We start from the raw sequence: 15,091 nt of genomic DNA on the forward strand, positions 1-15,091 counted from the left end.
GTATGGGTCGGAAAACAAGTATCTTTTGCAACTATTTGACAACGTAAGTCGGTACATTAAAAACGCGGAGCATATAACCTTTTTCTTCTTATTTCCTTCGTTCGTTGCAAGCCTTGTTGCAACCTTCGTTTGGTATCATTGAAGTCTAGATCGATTTTCTAGTTTCTCCATCTCTATCCATGGTTCTTGTCCAATCGCAACAAGTACACCAGCATGTCGGCATCTTTTGATAATGTGTTCAACGGGAAATACCCGGCCAAGTCCTACGCCAAGCGTGTGGTCGAGTATATTCGGACCGGGATACCTGCTGCGACCGGCATTATATACCTAGAAGGACAATATGAGCAGTTCTACGAAGACGTAGACGAGCTCATTTTTTTCCGGCAACGGAGAGCCTTTACGTACTTGACTGGCATTGCCGATCGTGCTGGATGCCACTTGATATACGACATTGCTTCCGATACAATGACGGTTTTTGTTCCGCAAGAAGATGTCGAACAAATCCTGTGGTCAGGGAAATCTCCAAGCTCAGAACAGGTACTCAAGCAATATGATGTCGATCATGTTCTACCTGATACGGAGCTTGGCTCAGCACTCGCAGAAATCGGTCGGCAGCAGCGAGGAACTCACGCTGCTGTATTTGCAATCGCTGGACGTTTCCGACAAAAGTTCCACGACTTTGAGAACAGGAATTTCGACATCTTGGGTGAAGCTATCGAGGAGTGTCGAATTGTCAAGGATGACTTTGAGATTGCCTTGATCAAGAAAGCAAACGAAATTAGTTGCGCTGCACATAGAGCTGTTCTCAAGCAAGTCAAAAACTTCAAAAATGAAGCCGAGATTGACAGCTTATTCACGGCTGAGTGTATGAGGAGAGGTACCAAGAAGCAGGCATACCCGAGCATCGTCGCTAGTGGAATTAATGCCGCCTCAATGCATTATGAAAGCAACAATCAAGATCTCATCATCGACAACAAAGCCAAAGACCTAGTATTGGTAGATGCTGGGTGCGAATGGGATTGCTATGGATCTGACATCGTAAGTGAGCCAAGTCCTCAAGTTTCATCTGTTGTTTGTCTGGAAGCTGAAATTGTTATAAGACACGCACTTTTCCATTATCTGGAAGATTTTCCAAGAATTCCCGTCGCATCTACGACATCGTACTTCAAATGCAACTTAGTTGTATTGCAGCCTTGAAGGAGGGTGTCGAATGGGAGCAAATCCATACCTTGGCACATACTGTTGCCATAGACGGTCTTTTATCAATCGGTATTCTAAGAGGCAATCCGAAAAAGATTTTTGCGGCAAGGACCAGCACTGCTTTTATGCCATATGGAGTAAGCCACTTTCTCGGCATGGATACACACGATGTTGGTGGCAAGCCCGTCAAGGACGAAACGGATCTGCTATTCAAATACCTTAGGGTACGCAGAAGTCTTCCTGCTGGAAGCGTGGTCACAGTTGAGCCTGGGGTAAGATACCTCGCGATGAAATACAGTCAAGAATGGCGTTTTCTAATTATTCCGCTTTACTACAGCCTCACTTTTCGCCACATGTCATCCGACCTTACCTTGAAAGTCCTCAGCACAACGAGTTCATAAACGAGGCCATATTGGATGAATGTTGGGCTGTTGGAGGAATATGATTAGTCTTCTTGTCCTGGCTCAATACTCACGTGAAAACTGACATATGGGAATAGCATTGAAGACGACTTGTTGATCACGGAAGAGGGAAGTATCAACCTGACAGATCTTATAAAAGAGCCAGAAGCACTCGAGAGGATCATCATTGGTGCATGAACGACGAAGAATAATTTATGCTAAGAGGTATGTTCAATATTCCATTGATTCACCAGCAAGTCTACCCTAAAGGGACGGGGGAAGGCTCCCACTATATACAGCCGCAGTGTGGGTCGCACCCAGCCACCTTATTTCAACAGTTGGTGACCAAGGTTTCAACCATCAGTGAGCTTCTGATACTCAACCTTTCCGGATATGAACCCCCTCGACCTCATCATTGTTATTCCATGTGTGAAGGAGCTATTATTTGGGTATTATGGTGTCTATCCGAGATAATTCTAGTCATAAGTCAAGGAAATGAGTGCAGAGATGTGTCCTGTGCAAAGAACTGACAGGAGAGCCAGACAGGCTCCTATGGAGAAACTCTGACGATCACCTTGCCCTTCACGCGTCCCGTGTTGAGCCTCTCAAAAGCTTCCCGCACTTGGCTGAAGTCAAAAGTGCTGTCGATGATGATCTTATCTTTAGGAAGATCGAGAGCTTCCTTGAGGTAGCTGTCCTTGTACACGAGGTTGATGCAAGTGTATGAAGAGCCAAATCCTATCCTGCCCATCACAGCGCGGCCAAACATCTGAGGATTGAACATGTATGTATATCGTCCACCCATGCCCAGCCTATCGGTAGACGTCTTGTCGCCGACAACGGTGACATATCTCTTGGCGAGCTGAACGCAGTCCGGTCCTCCGACACAATCAATGATGGCATCGGGTCCAAATTCCTTGATCTTTTCCGGCACACTCGTCGTTGTGTAGTCAATGATCTCATCCGCTCCCATACTGCGAGCAAAATCTGCCTTTGCGCCTGAGCAAGACGCAATCACCTTCCACCCGCGCTGCTTGGCAATATAGCTGACGTACATGCCACAGCTAGAGCTGCCACCTAGAACGGCAAGCTTTTTGTTCTTCATCCATGGTCCAACTGCGTCAATAGTCGTCTGCGCAGTGAGCCATACCAGGGGGACCGCGGCAGCCTCCTCAAAAGACCAGTCAATAGGTTTGTGGAGCACAATGGATTTCCCGGGGCTGTTGGTGTCTACCGTGATGGTCTCGGTGAGACTGCCGGAAGGGAAGAAGTAAACGATGCCAAACACGGCGTCTCCGGGCTTGAATCCAGACTTTGCGCCGGCTTGCTCCACGACGCCCGAAAAGTCCTCGCCCACGCCCTTGTTGGCGGGGAGAACAAAATTTGGGAGGGATCCCAAGAGGGGGAAACCCATTAATTGAGCATCGATGGGATTGACTGATGCGGCCTTGACTTTGACGCGCACCTGTGTTGGTTTGAGCGGTGATGTGTCTTCAGGCAGATCAGACTCTTGAAGTGCCTGAGGGTAACCCCCATGTGTGAATGTCCAGCCCTTCATTTCGCTGAGCTGAGGAAGATGATATTATTGAACAAGTGTCAAGGATTGAGCTGATGTAGAGATCGGGATGCAAGTAAAGCCAAAAAAGACACGGCCAGGTGAGTACCCAGTGTTTTTATTCTCAGAAGCGCGTGATGTATGCAACTACATCAGCTGAGATCTGCCAGCGTGTGTAAGCATGATTATCTAAGTCGAGCAACCCTGGAAACCCTGGAAATCCTTGAACTTTTGGCGCCCTGACTAATGCACGATGTCCCGTTCATCCCTTGTGGCGTTCGGCGGGAAGATTGATACCCAGCCAGCCGGCGCAACTCGACCCCGCGCCGCCCCCATGTTCAGCTCTGTCTTAAGTTGCTCGGGTGCCGAGCCCCGAGTAATGGAATGTGTATGATGCTGCACAATTTAACCGTGGATTTTCCGAACCTTGCTTGGCGGAGAATATCATATTTATTCCCTGCCACCTCTGCATCGACTGTGTGCACATTGAATTTATGAGCGAGTTGACCACCATGTATCTTGCTGTTGGCATCTGAATAGGATCTGAATTTAGTTGGTAGATGGAAATCCCTACTTAAAAATGATATCTGAACTTAAATATAACCATCGATTCTGAAAAAGCCATGAAACACTCCTACAAGATCCATTTTAACAACATGGAGTCTTGTTCTCCTTTATGGTGCAGTAGAGTGATTCAGTAACCAACAGTGAATATGAACGAGGCATAATAGAAGTAAATAAGATAACTGTAGCATAACAGGTATAAATAGCTCACGTAATGGGTGGTAGATCTTGTCGGGAGCTGATATTCCTCATGCAGCAATCGGCCTACACCTACCCTGGTTGTTTGATGTCACTGTAACAGTCTATTTACCGACAGTAATCTTGCATATATCTACCTGCATCATGTATGCAAGATCCTGGGTCGTGATCCGCATTACATCGTAGTCTTGGCATTATCAGACCTGGCATATAAGCAGATGGTTCAGACTAGCGAAGCAAACTTTTGTATCACATTTTTTACTGAAACAAGGAATTCTAACACGCGTGTTGTATTGATACTCTAAGGACTCTATAAGGAATAAGGACTCTAAAGGGAAATAAAAGTAAGGGGTAGATCTAGCCAAGAAAAGACACAAAATCGAAAGAAATGATTGTATGTGGAAAGAAGCATGGCCAATAGCCGTTTCCGGTGTTGAAATTAGTCATCAATAGCTTGATGATCTAGATTTAGTCCAGACCCTCAATTTCCAACTCCTCCAAGGTCTGATAGGTAGAAGGGAGGAAGTCGAAAGCGAAGGCATCCTGAAGGTGGTAGACCATGTCGGCCTCAAAGGCCAAGTGGTAAGGGTCCTCGAACAAGTAGTAGTTACGGTCATCAAGCGAGGAGAATGTGTTTGTCCAAGCGTGAGTGAAGCCGCCCTGTAAGTGGTGCAACCATGTTAGTCAACCTTTGCGTATATTCAATCTCTTGGAATAACAACTCACGTTGCGGTCAGTCGGGCTGTTGTTTGTTCCTCCAGAGACGGTCAAAATGTAGGTAGAACCGTCGGGCTTCTTGCAGTTGTCCTTGAGTGACAGGAAACGAGTGATGACCTGTTGAGTAGGACCCGTCAACAATAATCCAAAAAGCATAGGCGGCAGTGAGCGTTCTTACATCGTCAATATCAGACTGAGTCTGGTTGGCAAGGAACTCGAATGAGACAAAGTGCGTGACCTGAGTATCAGTCTGTCTGATGGCCGGAGCAGCATTGGTAGGAGCGGCAGTGGCGGTGGAAGCCATGAGAGCGCCGATGGCGGTGAAAAGGAGCTGCTTGAACTGCATGGTGAATAGTTTAAGATAGATGGTTTGAGTAAAGAATTTAGAAGTTTGTTTGAATCTAAAGAGCTAGGATGAGCGAGTGGCAGAAATAAAAATCCAAGTCAAGTGTATAGAGAGTGGAAGAAGTAATAGAAGCGTTGGAATGAAGTGATGCTGATGATGAGCAGAAAGAAGGACTATAATCATGGGAGAATGGCACATATAAATACTCAAAAGAAGACATAGCAAGTGGTTCACATCCACTACTCATCACCTCATCGTGAACATGGACATGTGGTCGTTCTCTTTGTCAAGCATAGCCACCGTCGGCACCGGTTCCTCAAGATGAATTCGTAATAACGAAGCTGGCCGCCATACAGAGGATTCCAATCCCTCCCAAAGCGGCGACACAGCGGCGTGATAGCACTGGGATGCATTTGCCTCGCGTAGCTGAAAGATAAGGCTAAGGATCGCCAGGCACCACCATATTCGATGAGGTCAGCGTATCCTAGCCCAGCACAGCTCTACTATTGAAAATCGTCTTCAGCCACGTGGAGCAGGGGGGTATTTCCAAGGCCATGGAACCGAGTCCTATTGGTAGTATCGTCCCTGCATGAGACCTGTCACGGTGGATCGAGGGATCCATGAGGCTGGCGCAGGGCTGACCCCTCTCAGGGAGTCATATTATGTCAGTCATGTATTTTTCGTGGGCATTGCGGCCGAAAATGCGAGCACTCGTAACTTTCAAGAACAGGCAAATAGGAATGGTTGATTTGTTTGGTGGCATATTCACATTGTATTCACATTGAAATCATGTAGAGCTAGGAACATGTAGCCATTTCGAGCGCATAGACAATTTTATTCAAGCATGACGAAGGAATCAACAAGACATTTCCGCATTAATTTCAGCATCCTTTTGAACCTGAGTGTTTCTTTGGAAATAACGCTGGTGTTGCGTAAGAGGGCTTAAGGTAGAGCCAAGTCCAAGTAACGCCTGGGGCAGGGCTGTGAGCTGCCTAATGCAGGAAAAAAACAATGTTGCCCGTCGGAGTGAAATGGAATAAGTATTAGAAGGATCATATTTCGGTCGGGGCGATGATTAGAAATATTGACCGAAGACTAAAGCTTTTGTCAAGACTAATAATAGTCCCTTGTCAAGGTCGGTCCGGTTGCTTGGAGCCTCCGGAACGAGCAAAACGGGCAAACTCGGTGCTCGCTCGCCGAGCCCGGGCCCCACCATGAGCACCCTGCGATTAAAACATCGACTCACTCGTAATCCCTTTCCAGCACATGACAAGCTGATAATTAATAGTCGAGACAGGGCTATTGAGGAGGATTCGAACCGGACAAATTCAGCTAGTAGTCTGTCAACCCTGGCCATAGACTCACTCACCACTGTCAGCCCACCCCCGACGACAGCCAACGCGACAATGGCCACACCCACTGTCGAATCAACACCACCACCACCAACGACAACACAGCATGTCGGGACCGACAATAGTGTTAGCGATGGCACCGAAACGGCAAAGAACGACGATGGACCGGTATATCCTCATGGAATCAAGCTTGCCCTCATCATGGGCTCTTCATACCTGAGCATGTTTTTGGTTGCCCTTGTAAGGACTCCCGTTATTTGCCTGTCTGTTCTGGTGGCAGCAACAAACACCTACCGCAAGATGCCTCTGAGTGCCATCCGCAAGACTGACGCATTGCGCTTTTTAATCGCAGGACCGACTCATTGTCACAACCGCAATTCCAAAGATCACAGATGACTTCAAGTCGGTGACAAATGTCGGTTGGTATGGCTCCGCCTACCTTTTGACCAACTGCGCATTCCAGCTGTTCTTCGGCAAGCTCTACTCGCTCTACAGCGTCAAGGTCGTTTTTCTCGTCAGCATTCTGCTGTTCGAGATTGGATCTGCCCTTTGCGGCGCTGCGCCAAATTCGATTGCCTTCATCGTGGGACGTGCCATCGCGGGCTCGGGTAGTGCGGGTATTTTCTCGGGTTCGATATCTATCCTGGTATACTCGGTTCCGCTTCACCGTCGGCCATTCTACCAAGGTCTTTTCGGCGCTGTGTTCGGACTTGCGAATGTGATTTCCCCTCTGTTGGGCGGCGCTTTCACTGACAGTGCTGCAACCTGGAGGTGGTGTTGTACGTCTCCCATTCAATTGCCTGCTATCAGTGACCGTGCTAACTGAAATTGCGTGCAGTCTACATCAACCTACCACTTGGAGCGTTCTCGATACTCTGCATCTACTTCCTATTCCACGTCGGAGAGCAAAAGACAATGGATCTTTCAACCAAGCAGAAGCTCACCAAGCTTGATAGTCCTGGTGTTGTTACCCTGCTCGGTGGCATAATCAGCTTGCTACTTGCTCTCGAATGGGGAGGCACGCAGTATGCCTGGAACAATGGCCGCATCATTGCACTACTCGTGGTGGCCATCATCCTGTTGATTTGCTTCGCAATCATCCAGGTCAAGTGGCCAGAGTCCGCCACTGTCGCACCTCGTGTTTTCACGCAGCGCAGTATTTTGACGGCATCCCTTTCCATGTTCACCACCGGTGCTGTCATGATGACCACTTTCTACTACCTCCCCATCTGGTTCCAAGCTATCCAAGGAGCCAGCGCCGTGCAGTCCGGTATCCGACTTCTCCCGTTGGTGATTGCGCAGGCCATTGGCTCGCTTGCAGGCGGTGTTGCAATCCAGAAGCTCGGATACTACACGCCTGTCATGTTGCTCAGCATCGTGTTGATGACGGTTGGGTCTGGTCTCCTCACGACACTTCAACCCGACACATCAGAGGGCAAATGGATTGGCTACCAGATCCCATTCGGTGCCGGGCTGGGAATAACCATGCAAGCCCCTCTCCTTGCTGCGCAAACCGTGCTAGGAAAGGCCGACGTCCCAATTGGGACTTCACTCATGTTTTTCACACAACTGCTGGGCGGTTCCATCTTTGTGAGTATTGGACAGAATCTGTTCAACAACTACTTTGTCAAGTACCTTCAGGGTGTACCTGGCATCGACAGTGGCACGATCCTAAAGCAGGGAGCGACGTCCATTACAAACATATCCGAGCCAGCCAAGGATATTGTCGTGTCGGCCTACAATGACGCTTTGCGAAAAGTCTTCATTACCGGCTTGGTCATGTCGGCTCTGACATTCCTAGCTGCTGCTGGGTTGGAGTGGAAGAGTGTCAAGAAGCCGGCTCCCAAGACAGATGTCGAAGCCAAATCTGCAGAGACAGTACAGAATGGGACTGGGACAATCACTTCTGAGAAAGGCAACGACGCTTGATGAGTTATGATTTTTTCTTTTAAAAAGAAAATCGAGATTGCGCCGCTTCGGTGAATATGGCATCCGAGGTCATAGACTGGCATAGAAAAGGACTACTGTTGGGGAAACTTGGCGTTACATAAGGGCTCAATAATGGCCTTTTTTCTACCATACTAGAGCATCAATCAGATATTTGAGTCCATTTAATAGCGACAACCTTGGTCACAGAAATGATCAGACACATAATAAAAGCCGTCCGTGATTAATAATTTCCAATTACTAGTTCATGCCCAAAGATCCAATAGTCACATGTCATACCCTCACCAAGATCACCTTTTCGTGCAGGAATGAAAATCGTGTCAATACCAATTCGCAATACTGCACCGACCACATGTAGATTATCTTTTTCTTTTTCTAGAATTTAAATTGAGTTGCAACTTCTAGCTATTTTCGAAGACCAAGACCCACCATGCACCATACCTTTATCTGAATCTTATGACATGGCTTGATTGAGCCATACTATGCACACCTATTTATCTGACAAGCACATTTCCCTCCAGTGCCCACTTGACACGAGCAACCTTTTGATAGCCAACCATCCACAAGTCAGTATGCTCCTGGCCAGCCCACACAATGTTGAGCACAGTAAAATCAGTCTGTATCCTAAGCACAGGAATGCCAGCGGGATCCAAGACATCGACACCGGACCCAGTAGCGACCACCACATAGCCGTTGCGCGCCACCTTTATGCCGTCGGGCACGCGGTCCTGAGCCAGGAAAATAGCCCGGCGGTTGACGATGCCCGTGCCCGAGGGCAGCACGTCGGCCGCGTAGACGGTGCGGCGCAGGCGCGACACGTAGCGCAGCGTGCGGTCCTCGTTGGTGATGGTGTCGGCGCCGCTGTCCGTCATGTACACGGTCTTGCCGTCGGGCGAAAATGCAATGCCGTTGGGCTGCTCGAGCTCGTCCGTCACGAGCTGCACGAGGCCCGTCGACGGGACGTAGCGGTAGACGGCAGGCTCCAGCTGCAGAGTGTTGTTTTGGTGGAGTTCTTCCAGGGCATAGCTGTACCCTGCAATTTTTCAATCAGTTATATGCTTGATTTTTCATAGTTTGCATGTGGTGGACCTACAGTTATCGGTGAACCAGATATCACCGTTGGGCGCAACTGCTAGATCATCGCACGTACCAAAGTTGTAGCCAAAATAGTTGTTCGCGATTGGCCAAACTTTGTTACTGGTTGCATTGTATGCATAGAGACCACCCACGTAGTCTCCAGTGCTTGTCGCAGAACCGCAATAATAGATCAGTCCCTTGTGGTAGGCAGCCCCAATACCAAATAGCGGAGGATCAGTGGTAATGTTACTCAAGGTTGGCGGATCTTGGTTCAGATCAATCTTGAGTACAGTTGGCGGCGGTCTGAGAGGCGAGAAGAGCAGAATGTTCAGGTCGGGCTCCCAGACGACACCTTCATGAGGAATGTTGCCGACCTCGAAAAAGTCTTCCACACTGGGGTTCGGACCCAAGATGTCTAAACTTTGCTCTAGATCCCAGATGAGAAAGCTGGCCCCAGAAATGAGCTCAAAAGTTGAATCATTCGGAACATTCGTTGAGCCATATGTATCTGTGTGGCCTGGTGTAGACGCAATTGGTCTTTCAAATCCCTCTGGTAGAACTGCGCCATAATTCTGGATGCACAGAATGGAAGGGAATCGATTTGCATATGCAGTTTCGCAAGGTTGTGCAATGGAAGTGGAAAAGCCACGACTTCCAAGACCAGCCACTGCGCCAAGGCCGGCGAGGACAGACTGCATGATGACGATATTGACACTGGCAGTATGAATTCAGAAACAATATAGTGAAATAATGAATTCGCAATCCCAAGAACGCTCTGATGGTGTCTTGAGAGAAGTCAATTCAGAGCCGCAACGATTCGATCAACCAGCAAATGGATCTTTCCATTGCCTACGACAGTTTCATGGCAAGAAAATATTGAGCCAGTAACCCGCTAACTCAACTTACAGATACTCTGTCGGGCCGGCGTCGGTCGAGGTCACGGGTATAGGCGAGCGGTGCATAGAACACCACAGCCAGCTCGGGCTTCGGCACGCGTTTGGAGCAGCCGCATCCCCGCTCCCGTCTACGGTTCCCACACGCTTCCCGAAAGGGCTTCCGCCATCCCGGTTCAAGAGACCGACTTGTGAATAGTGAGAACCAAACCGGCACGTCGGACTTGGTCTGCATGATTTGACGCCAAATAGAATCGTAAGTTGCGCCTCAAGTCGAATATGGAGTCAGACAATTGGATTTGCTTTATAATTATCGCATAAGTAGCCGTGCACGTCATTCCACTGTGTATATTTCATATCAGGCGTACATTTTATTGCACCCATCTATATTGACTCACGTACTTGAAAATGGGTTCTCTTGATATTCCTAAGTCGTCGTACCCTCCGTTCGCGGATACCGGCTCGCTGAAGGGCTTCAAGCAAGTCGCTATCACGCCGATCCTAGGTACTGAATTCAAGGATGTCGACATTACTGAATGGCTGAGAGCCCCCAACTCAGATGACCTCCTGCGGGATCTCGCTCTTCTTAGTGCGTTTCCACGAGCCCAATCTTAACTTTGAGGAAAACATCACTGACTTACTTCTTACTTTTATCATCGTGCAGTCGGCCAACGTGGTGTCGTCTTCTTCCGCAATCAGCACAAGGTCAACGATGACCTGCAGAAGGAGTTCTGTCGCCGGGTCAATGAGCTGTCGGGGGCGCCCAAGGAGAATGGCTTCTACCGCCACTCTCTGCTCGCCATGCATGGCGAAGACCCCGAGATGGGCAAAGTCGACCCTGACCGTCTCAAGGCTATGCACGGAATTGATACCAAGGGCTTGCCCAGACAGACACATATCAAGGAGTGGCACACGGACTCGAGCTTTGAGCCGGCGCCGCCTACTTACACTGTGCTGCGCATGACAATTTTGCCCGAGACGGGCGGTGGTATGCACGCCCAATCTCTAGATTCGAGGGAGTACACTAACAAACATTATCAGACACCTTGTGGGCCTCTGGCTATGAGATTTACGATCGTCTCACCGAGCCGTACAAGAAGTTTTTCGACTCCCTGACGGCAACCCACTACAACGATGGCCTCTACAAGTACGGCAAGGCCAACCCCGATAAAATGTTCACAGGCCCTCGCGGTGCCGCCCAGAACACGGGTCTAGACTTCAAGAGCCACCATCCATTGGTGAGGACTCACCCACTCACCGGGTGGAAGAGCGTCTTTGGCTGGGGCGCCAACTGCCTCGGCATCGACGACGTTACCGACGACGAGTCCAAGCAGCTCACCGAGAAGATCACGCGTCTGATCCTGGACAACCAGGATATACAGGTGCGGTTCCGCTGGGAGAACACTGGCGATCTGGGTAAGTATCTCTCTTTCGGGCTAAATTATTCACATCACTAATAATGTTGAAGCCATTTGGGACAACCGATGCACCTTTCACGCAGCGACAAGCGACCATTTCGGGGTTGGCCCCCGTCAAGGCTGGCGATGCATGACCATGGGAGAGGCGCCGTTCTTGGACCCCAACAGCAAGAGTCGTAATGAGGCCACTGGTGGTTGGCCATATGCTCTGAAATGATGCACGAGGTCATAGTTTTGAATAGCGAGTAGATTCTCTGTTTTTTAGTCTGACTAGCTAGACTTGCTTATACGATAAATACATGACTTTGCAATCAAACACCCTGAAACTTCCAAGAATGCAGCCATTTTTCATATTCTCGTGAAGAAGTAAAAGAAATAGGGCCGCAGCCCGCAGCGTGGAAGTATATAATCGGTCCCAACCTGACCAACGTTCCTCTCGTAGTTGTTTTGATGCGCCACCGTAATTTACACCTAGTTTCGCGTATTATAGTGGTTGCTTTTGCTGCTGCTCACCGATCCATGCGCTGAAAGTCACCAAAAGTGGCCCCCGTATTGGAATGCTTAGCGGGCTTAGCGGGCAAAGTCCCTGCCGACCAGGGGCTGGGTAAGCTCACTAGCAGTTCGCTCCTCGGCCCCGAGCCGCGAGGCAGACATCTGACAGTGGAGTTGTGGCTAGGCCTGTGCCGAGACCCCAAAGAATTATTGTGTGTTCCATACTCGTTGATTGGATTATCAAGTGTAGCAAAAAAGATATCTGTTTTGTTATTCCGGATGCACACTGATCTACAGCGGAACAAATACGAGATTATCTCCACGAAAATGCACTTCGTCCTTTAAACCAACTGTGAGGGAGCGTTGACCCTGTCATCTTTGCCAGTGCTAAAATACGACCAATCACAAGGTCTGACATCAAATCTATATTGCATATCGACTCTCACTTGATCATGGCGCGTGGGATTGTACCGACTGAAACTACCAGACTTATCGGCTCAGAGTCGGAAGATGACGACACATGTACCAGGGTGCCCGGAGAGCATGCGGTATACAGCCCCCAATCATCCATTACAACTATTTGCATCAGTATAGAGGCTAATGACAATGCACTTGGACAGCTAGAATGGAGCTCGCCAACCGATGCAGAGAATCCCAAGAACTGGACATCATCACAAAAATGGACCTGTGCCATGATTGTGTCATTCTACTGCCTGATATCGCCAACTGCGGCAGCCATGGTAGTCGCCGCCATGCCTTCGCTGGCGCGAGACTTGCACATCACCTCACAGGCGGTACTACAATTGACCATGTCGCTTTTCGTGCTTGGATGGTACGTTTCTATATGAGACCTTTGTATCATGTCGCGATACTGAAAGCTTGTGAATAGGACTTCAGGCCCACTTGTCATGGGGCCGGTATGTTGCAAATTGATCTCAATTCCATTCATGTGATACTTGCTGATGCCAAATTCGCAGCTATCCGAAGTTTTTGGTCGCGCACCAATATTGCATCTGGGAAACCTGGGGTTTATCATCTTCAATCTACTTTGCGGACTTGTTAGGGATCAGCGTCTATTTCTGCTGCTGCGGCTGGTTAGCGGCATCTGCGGCAGCGGACCTACTGCGGTAAGCCAACCCCAAGCATCAACCTGTCAAGGAGCTTTACCTTGGTACACCACGGAAGCTGATAATGTGGACTACCAGCTGGGCACCGGAGTCCTGAGTGACCTCTGGAAAAGTGAAGAAAGAGGATTCGCGCTCGCAATATACACAATCATGCCTCTCTTGGGGCCGACCGCGGGACCATTACTCGCTGGTTACATTGTGCAACACCATGAGTGGCCCTACATTTTTTATACACTTTCCTTGGTATCTGCCGTTGTCTTGGTACCTGGCGTTTTACTTCTCCCCGAGACATTTGGTCCCGTCATACTGCGTCGCAGACGGGCTGAGAAGCTCAGGAAACTGGGCCTCTCCACCACCGTGCTGAGAGTGGGCAACGTGAAACTCCATTCCACAAGAGAGCTCATCCAAAAGGGCCTCGCCAGGCCATTTATCCTTCTCGGCACCCAACCTATTGTACAGGTCCTGGCGCTGCAGTTTGGTTTCTTCTTTGGGCTATACCAATTGTCCATTGCGACATACCGTATGTTTTGATTGCAGGATTAGACAATCGCTTCATGATTCAATTCGCTAACACAAATCATACTAGACTCCTTGTGGAGAGATTTATACGACATGCCTCCTTTGCGAGCTAGCGCCAACTATCTTTCTATAACCTTGGGTCTGGTCATTGGTTGCGAGATTGCCGGCCCATTAGGCGATCTGGTAAGTGTATAAAACATGTGGCTGATTTCTATTACAAAGTAGCTAGTTCTCCTCTGTTCAAAGGAAACTATTCAAGAGTTGAAAAATATCACCTGCTACCTACTGACACCCGATCATGTAGATATATCGCACGCTGAAGAAGCGCAATAATAACGTTGGGCTTCCAGAGTACAGAGTCTGGCTCATGATACCGTCAGCCGTCCTCGTACCGGGCGGCCTTCTCTGGTTCGGCTGGTCGGCCGTGGCGCGCGCCCACTGGATCATGCCCAACCTGGGCATGGCGCTCGCCTCGATAGGCCTCGTCATGTCCTTCATGTGCATGCAGGCCTACATGATGGACGCCTACCCCGTGTACGCCGCATCGGCCCAGGGCGCGCTGACCGTTGCCCGAGCCCTGTCGGCGTTTGCCATGCCCGTCATGGCCCCTGCCATGATTGAAAAATGGGGCTATGGCTGGTCGAGTACCATTCTGGCCGGCGTGGCTGCGGTTCTGGGCGCGTTGGCTCCCGCCCTGTTGCATTGGAAGGGCGCCGCGCTGCGAGCTAGAAGCCCGTATGCCGCTGGGGATGCCATTTTGGAAGCGTAGGGTTATTGAGATTGAGATTGAGCGGACTCTATGAAGCTCATGGTTGCTACAAGGCTTGATTACGGGTACAAGCTCGAATGATTAGCATCCAAATTTAAACACTACACTTTCACCTAAATCCTTCCTTTGTAGCATTCGACGTCCTTTCCACACTTTCCACGTGTTGAGTAGACCGGCATTTCACTTCACGAACATCACGTCGAACGGTTGAACAATGATGACCAGGAATTTAAATGTGTACGAAACCAATACTCCAAGGGCGATTTTATCGCGCAATCTAGTGATTACCTCGATCTAAGGCCAATAGTACCCATTGGACACGACAAGCGGCCGGTATGCCACCATTCATGACACAAACAGCCAGACCAAGTGAAAGTCCTACCCTCTTGCTATCGCTATGTCTACCTAGTCAGCACGGTACAATGGGCCAATTCATCATTCAGGATGAATATAGAGACCCCACAGCCTAGATGGTTTTTCATCATTCATGGATTGTTCATCTGAAGAAAATGCTAT

General features: G+C 49.1%; 7 protein-coding genes across 7 annotated transcripts; 4 read left to right on the plus strand and 3 right to left on the minus strand.

Moving 5' to 3' along the window:
- Positions 1–213: 213 nt before the first annotated feature.
- Positions 214–1,645, plus strand: PFICI_09694 (Xaa-Pro aminopeptidase; the record flags this gene model as incomplete). Its single annotated transcript, XM_007838275.1, has 3 exons — positions 214–1,038; positions 1,101–1,472; positions 1,538–1,645. 3 exons carry the CDS (start codon positions 214–216, stop codon positions 1,643–1,645), a joined length of 1,305 nt encoding a protein of 434 aa, XP_007836466.1.
- Positions 1,646–2,151: 506 nt separating this feature from the next.
- PFICI_09695 (uncharacterized protein) lies at positions 2,152–3,159 on the minus strand (the record flags this gene model as incomplete). Its single annotated transcript, XM_007838276.1, has 1 exon — positions 2,152–3,159. One exon carries the CDS (start codon positions 3,157–3,159, stop codon positions 2,152–2,154), a length of 1,008 nt encoding a protein of 335 aa, XP_007836467.1.
- A 1,227-nt stretch (positions 3,160–4,386) lies between these two features.
- Positions 4,387–4,981, minus strand: PFICI_09696 (uncharacterized protein; the record flags this gene model as incomplete). The annotated part of the gene is made up of 3 exons (XM_007838277.1): positions 4,387–4,578; positions 4,645–4,752; positions 4,814–4,981. The coding sequence occupies 3 exons, from the start codon at positions 4,979–4,981 to the stop codon at positions 4,387–4,389; spliced, it is 468 nt and encodes a 155-aa protein (XP_007836468.1).
- Positions 4,982–6,387: 1,406 nt separating this feature from the next.
- Positions 6,388–8,262, plus strand: PFICI_09697 (uncharacterized protein; the record flags this gene model as incomplete). The annotated part of the gene is made up of 3 exons (XM_007838278.1): positions 6,388–6,573; positions 6,686–7,112; positions 7,172–8,262. 3 exons carry the CDS (start codon positions 6,388–6,390, stop codon positions 8,260–8,262), a joined length of 1,704 nt encoding a protein of 567 aa, XP_007836469.1.
- Positions 8,263–8,774: 512 nt separating this feature from the next.
- Positions 8,775–10,055, minus strand: PFICI_09698 (uncharacterized protein; the record flags this gene model as incomplete). The annotated part of the gene is made up of 2 exons (XM_007838279.1): positions 8,775–9,313; positions 9,374–10,055. The coding sequence occupies 2 exons, from the start codon at positions 10,053–10,055 to the stop codon at positions 8,775–8,777; spliced, it is 1,221 nt and encodes a 406-aa protein (XP_007836470.1).
- A 603-nt stretch (positions 10,056–10,658) lies between these two features.
- Positions 10,659–11,885, plus strand: PFICI_09699 (uncharacterized protein; the record flags this gene model as incomplete). The annotated part of the gene is made up of 4 exons (XM_007838280.1): positions 10,659–10,839; positions 10,915–11,238; positions 11,292–11,666; positions 11,719–11,885. The coding sequence occupies 4 exons, from the start codon at positions 10,659–10,661 to the stop codon at positions 11,883–11,885; spliced, it is 1,047 nt and encodes a 348-aa protein (XP_007836471.1).
- Positions 11,886–12,612: 727 nt separating this feature from the next.
- On the plus strand, positions 12,613–14,575 carry PFICI_09700 (uncharacterized protein; the record flags this gene model as incomplete). Its single annotated transcript, XM_007838281.1, has 6 exons — positions 12,613–12,992; positions 13,050–13,077; positions 13,138–13,287; positions 13,366–13,807; positions 13,874–13,989; positions 14,111–14,575. The coding sequence occupies 6 exons, from the start codon at positions 12,613–12,615 to the stop codon at positions 14,573–14,575; spliced, it is 1,581 nt and encodes a 526-aa protein (XP_007836472.1).
- Between the last annotated feature and the right edge of the window lie 516 nt (positions 14,576–15,091).

The sequence above is a fragment of the Pestalotiopsis fici genome (assembly GCF_000516985.1).
Source record: "Pestalotiopsis fici W106-1 unplaced genomic scaffold PFICI_Scf_7, whole genome shotgun sequence".
NCBI lineage: Eukaryota > Fungi > Ascomycota > Sordariomycetes > Amphisphaeriales > Sporocadaceae > Pestalotiopsis > Pestalotiopsis fici.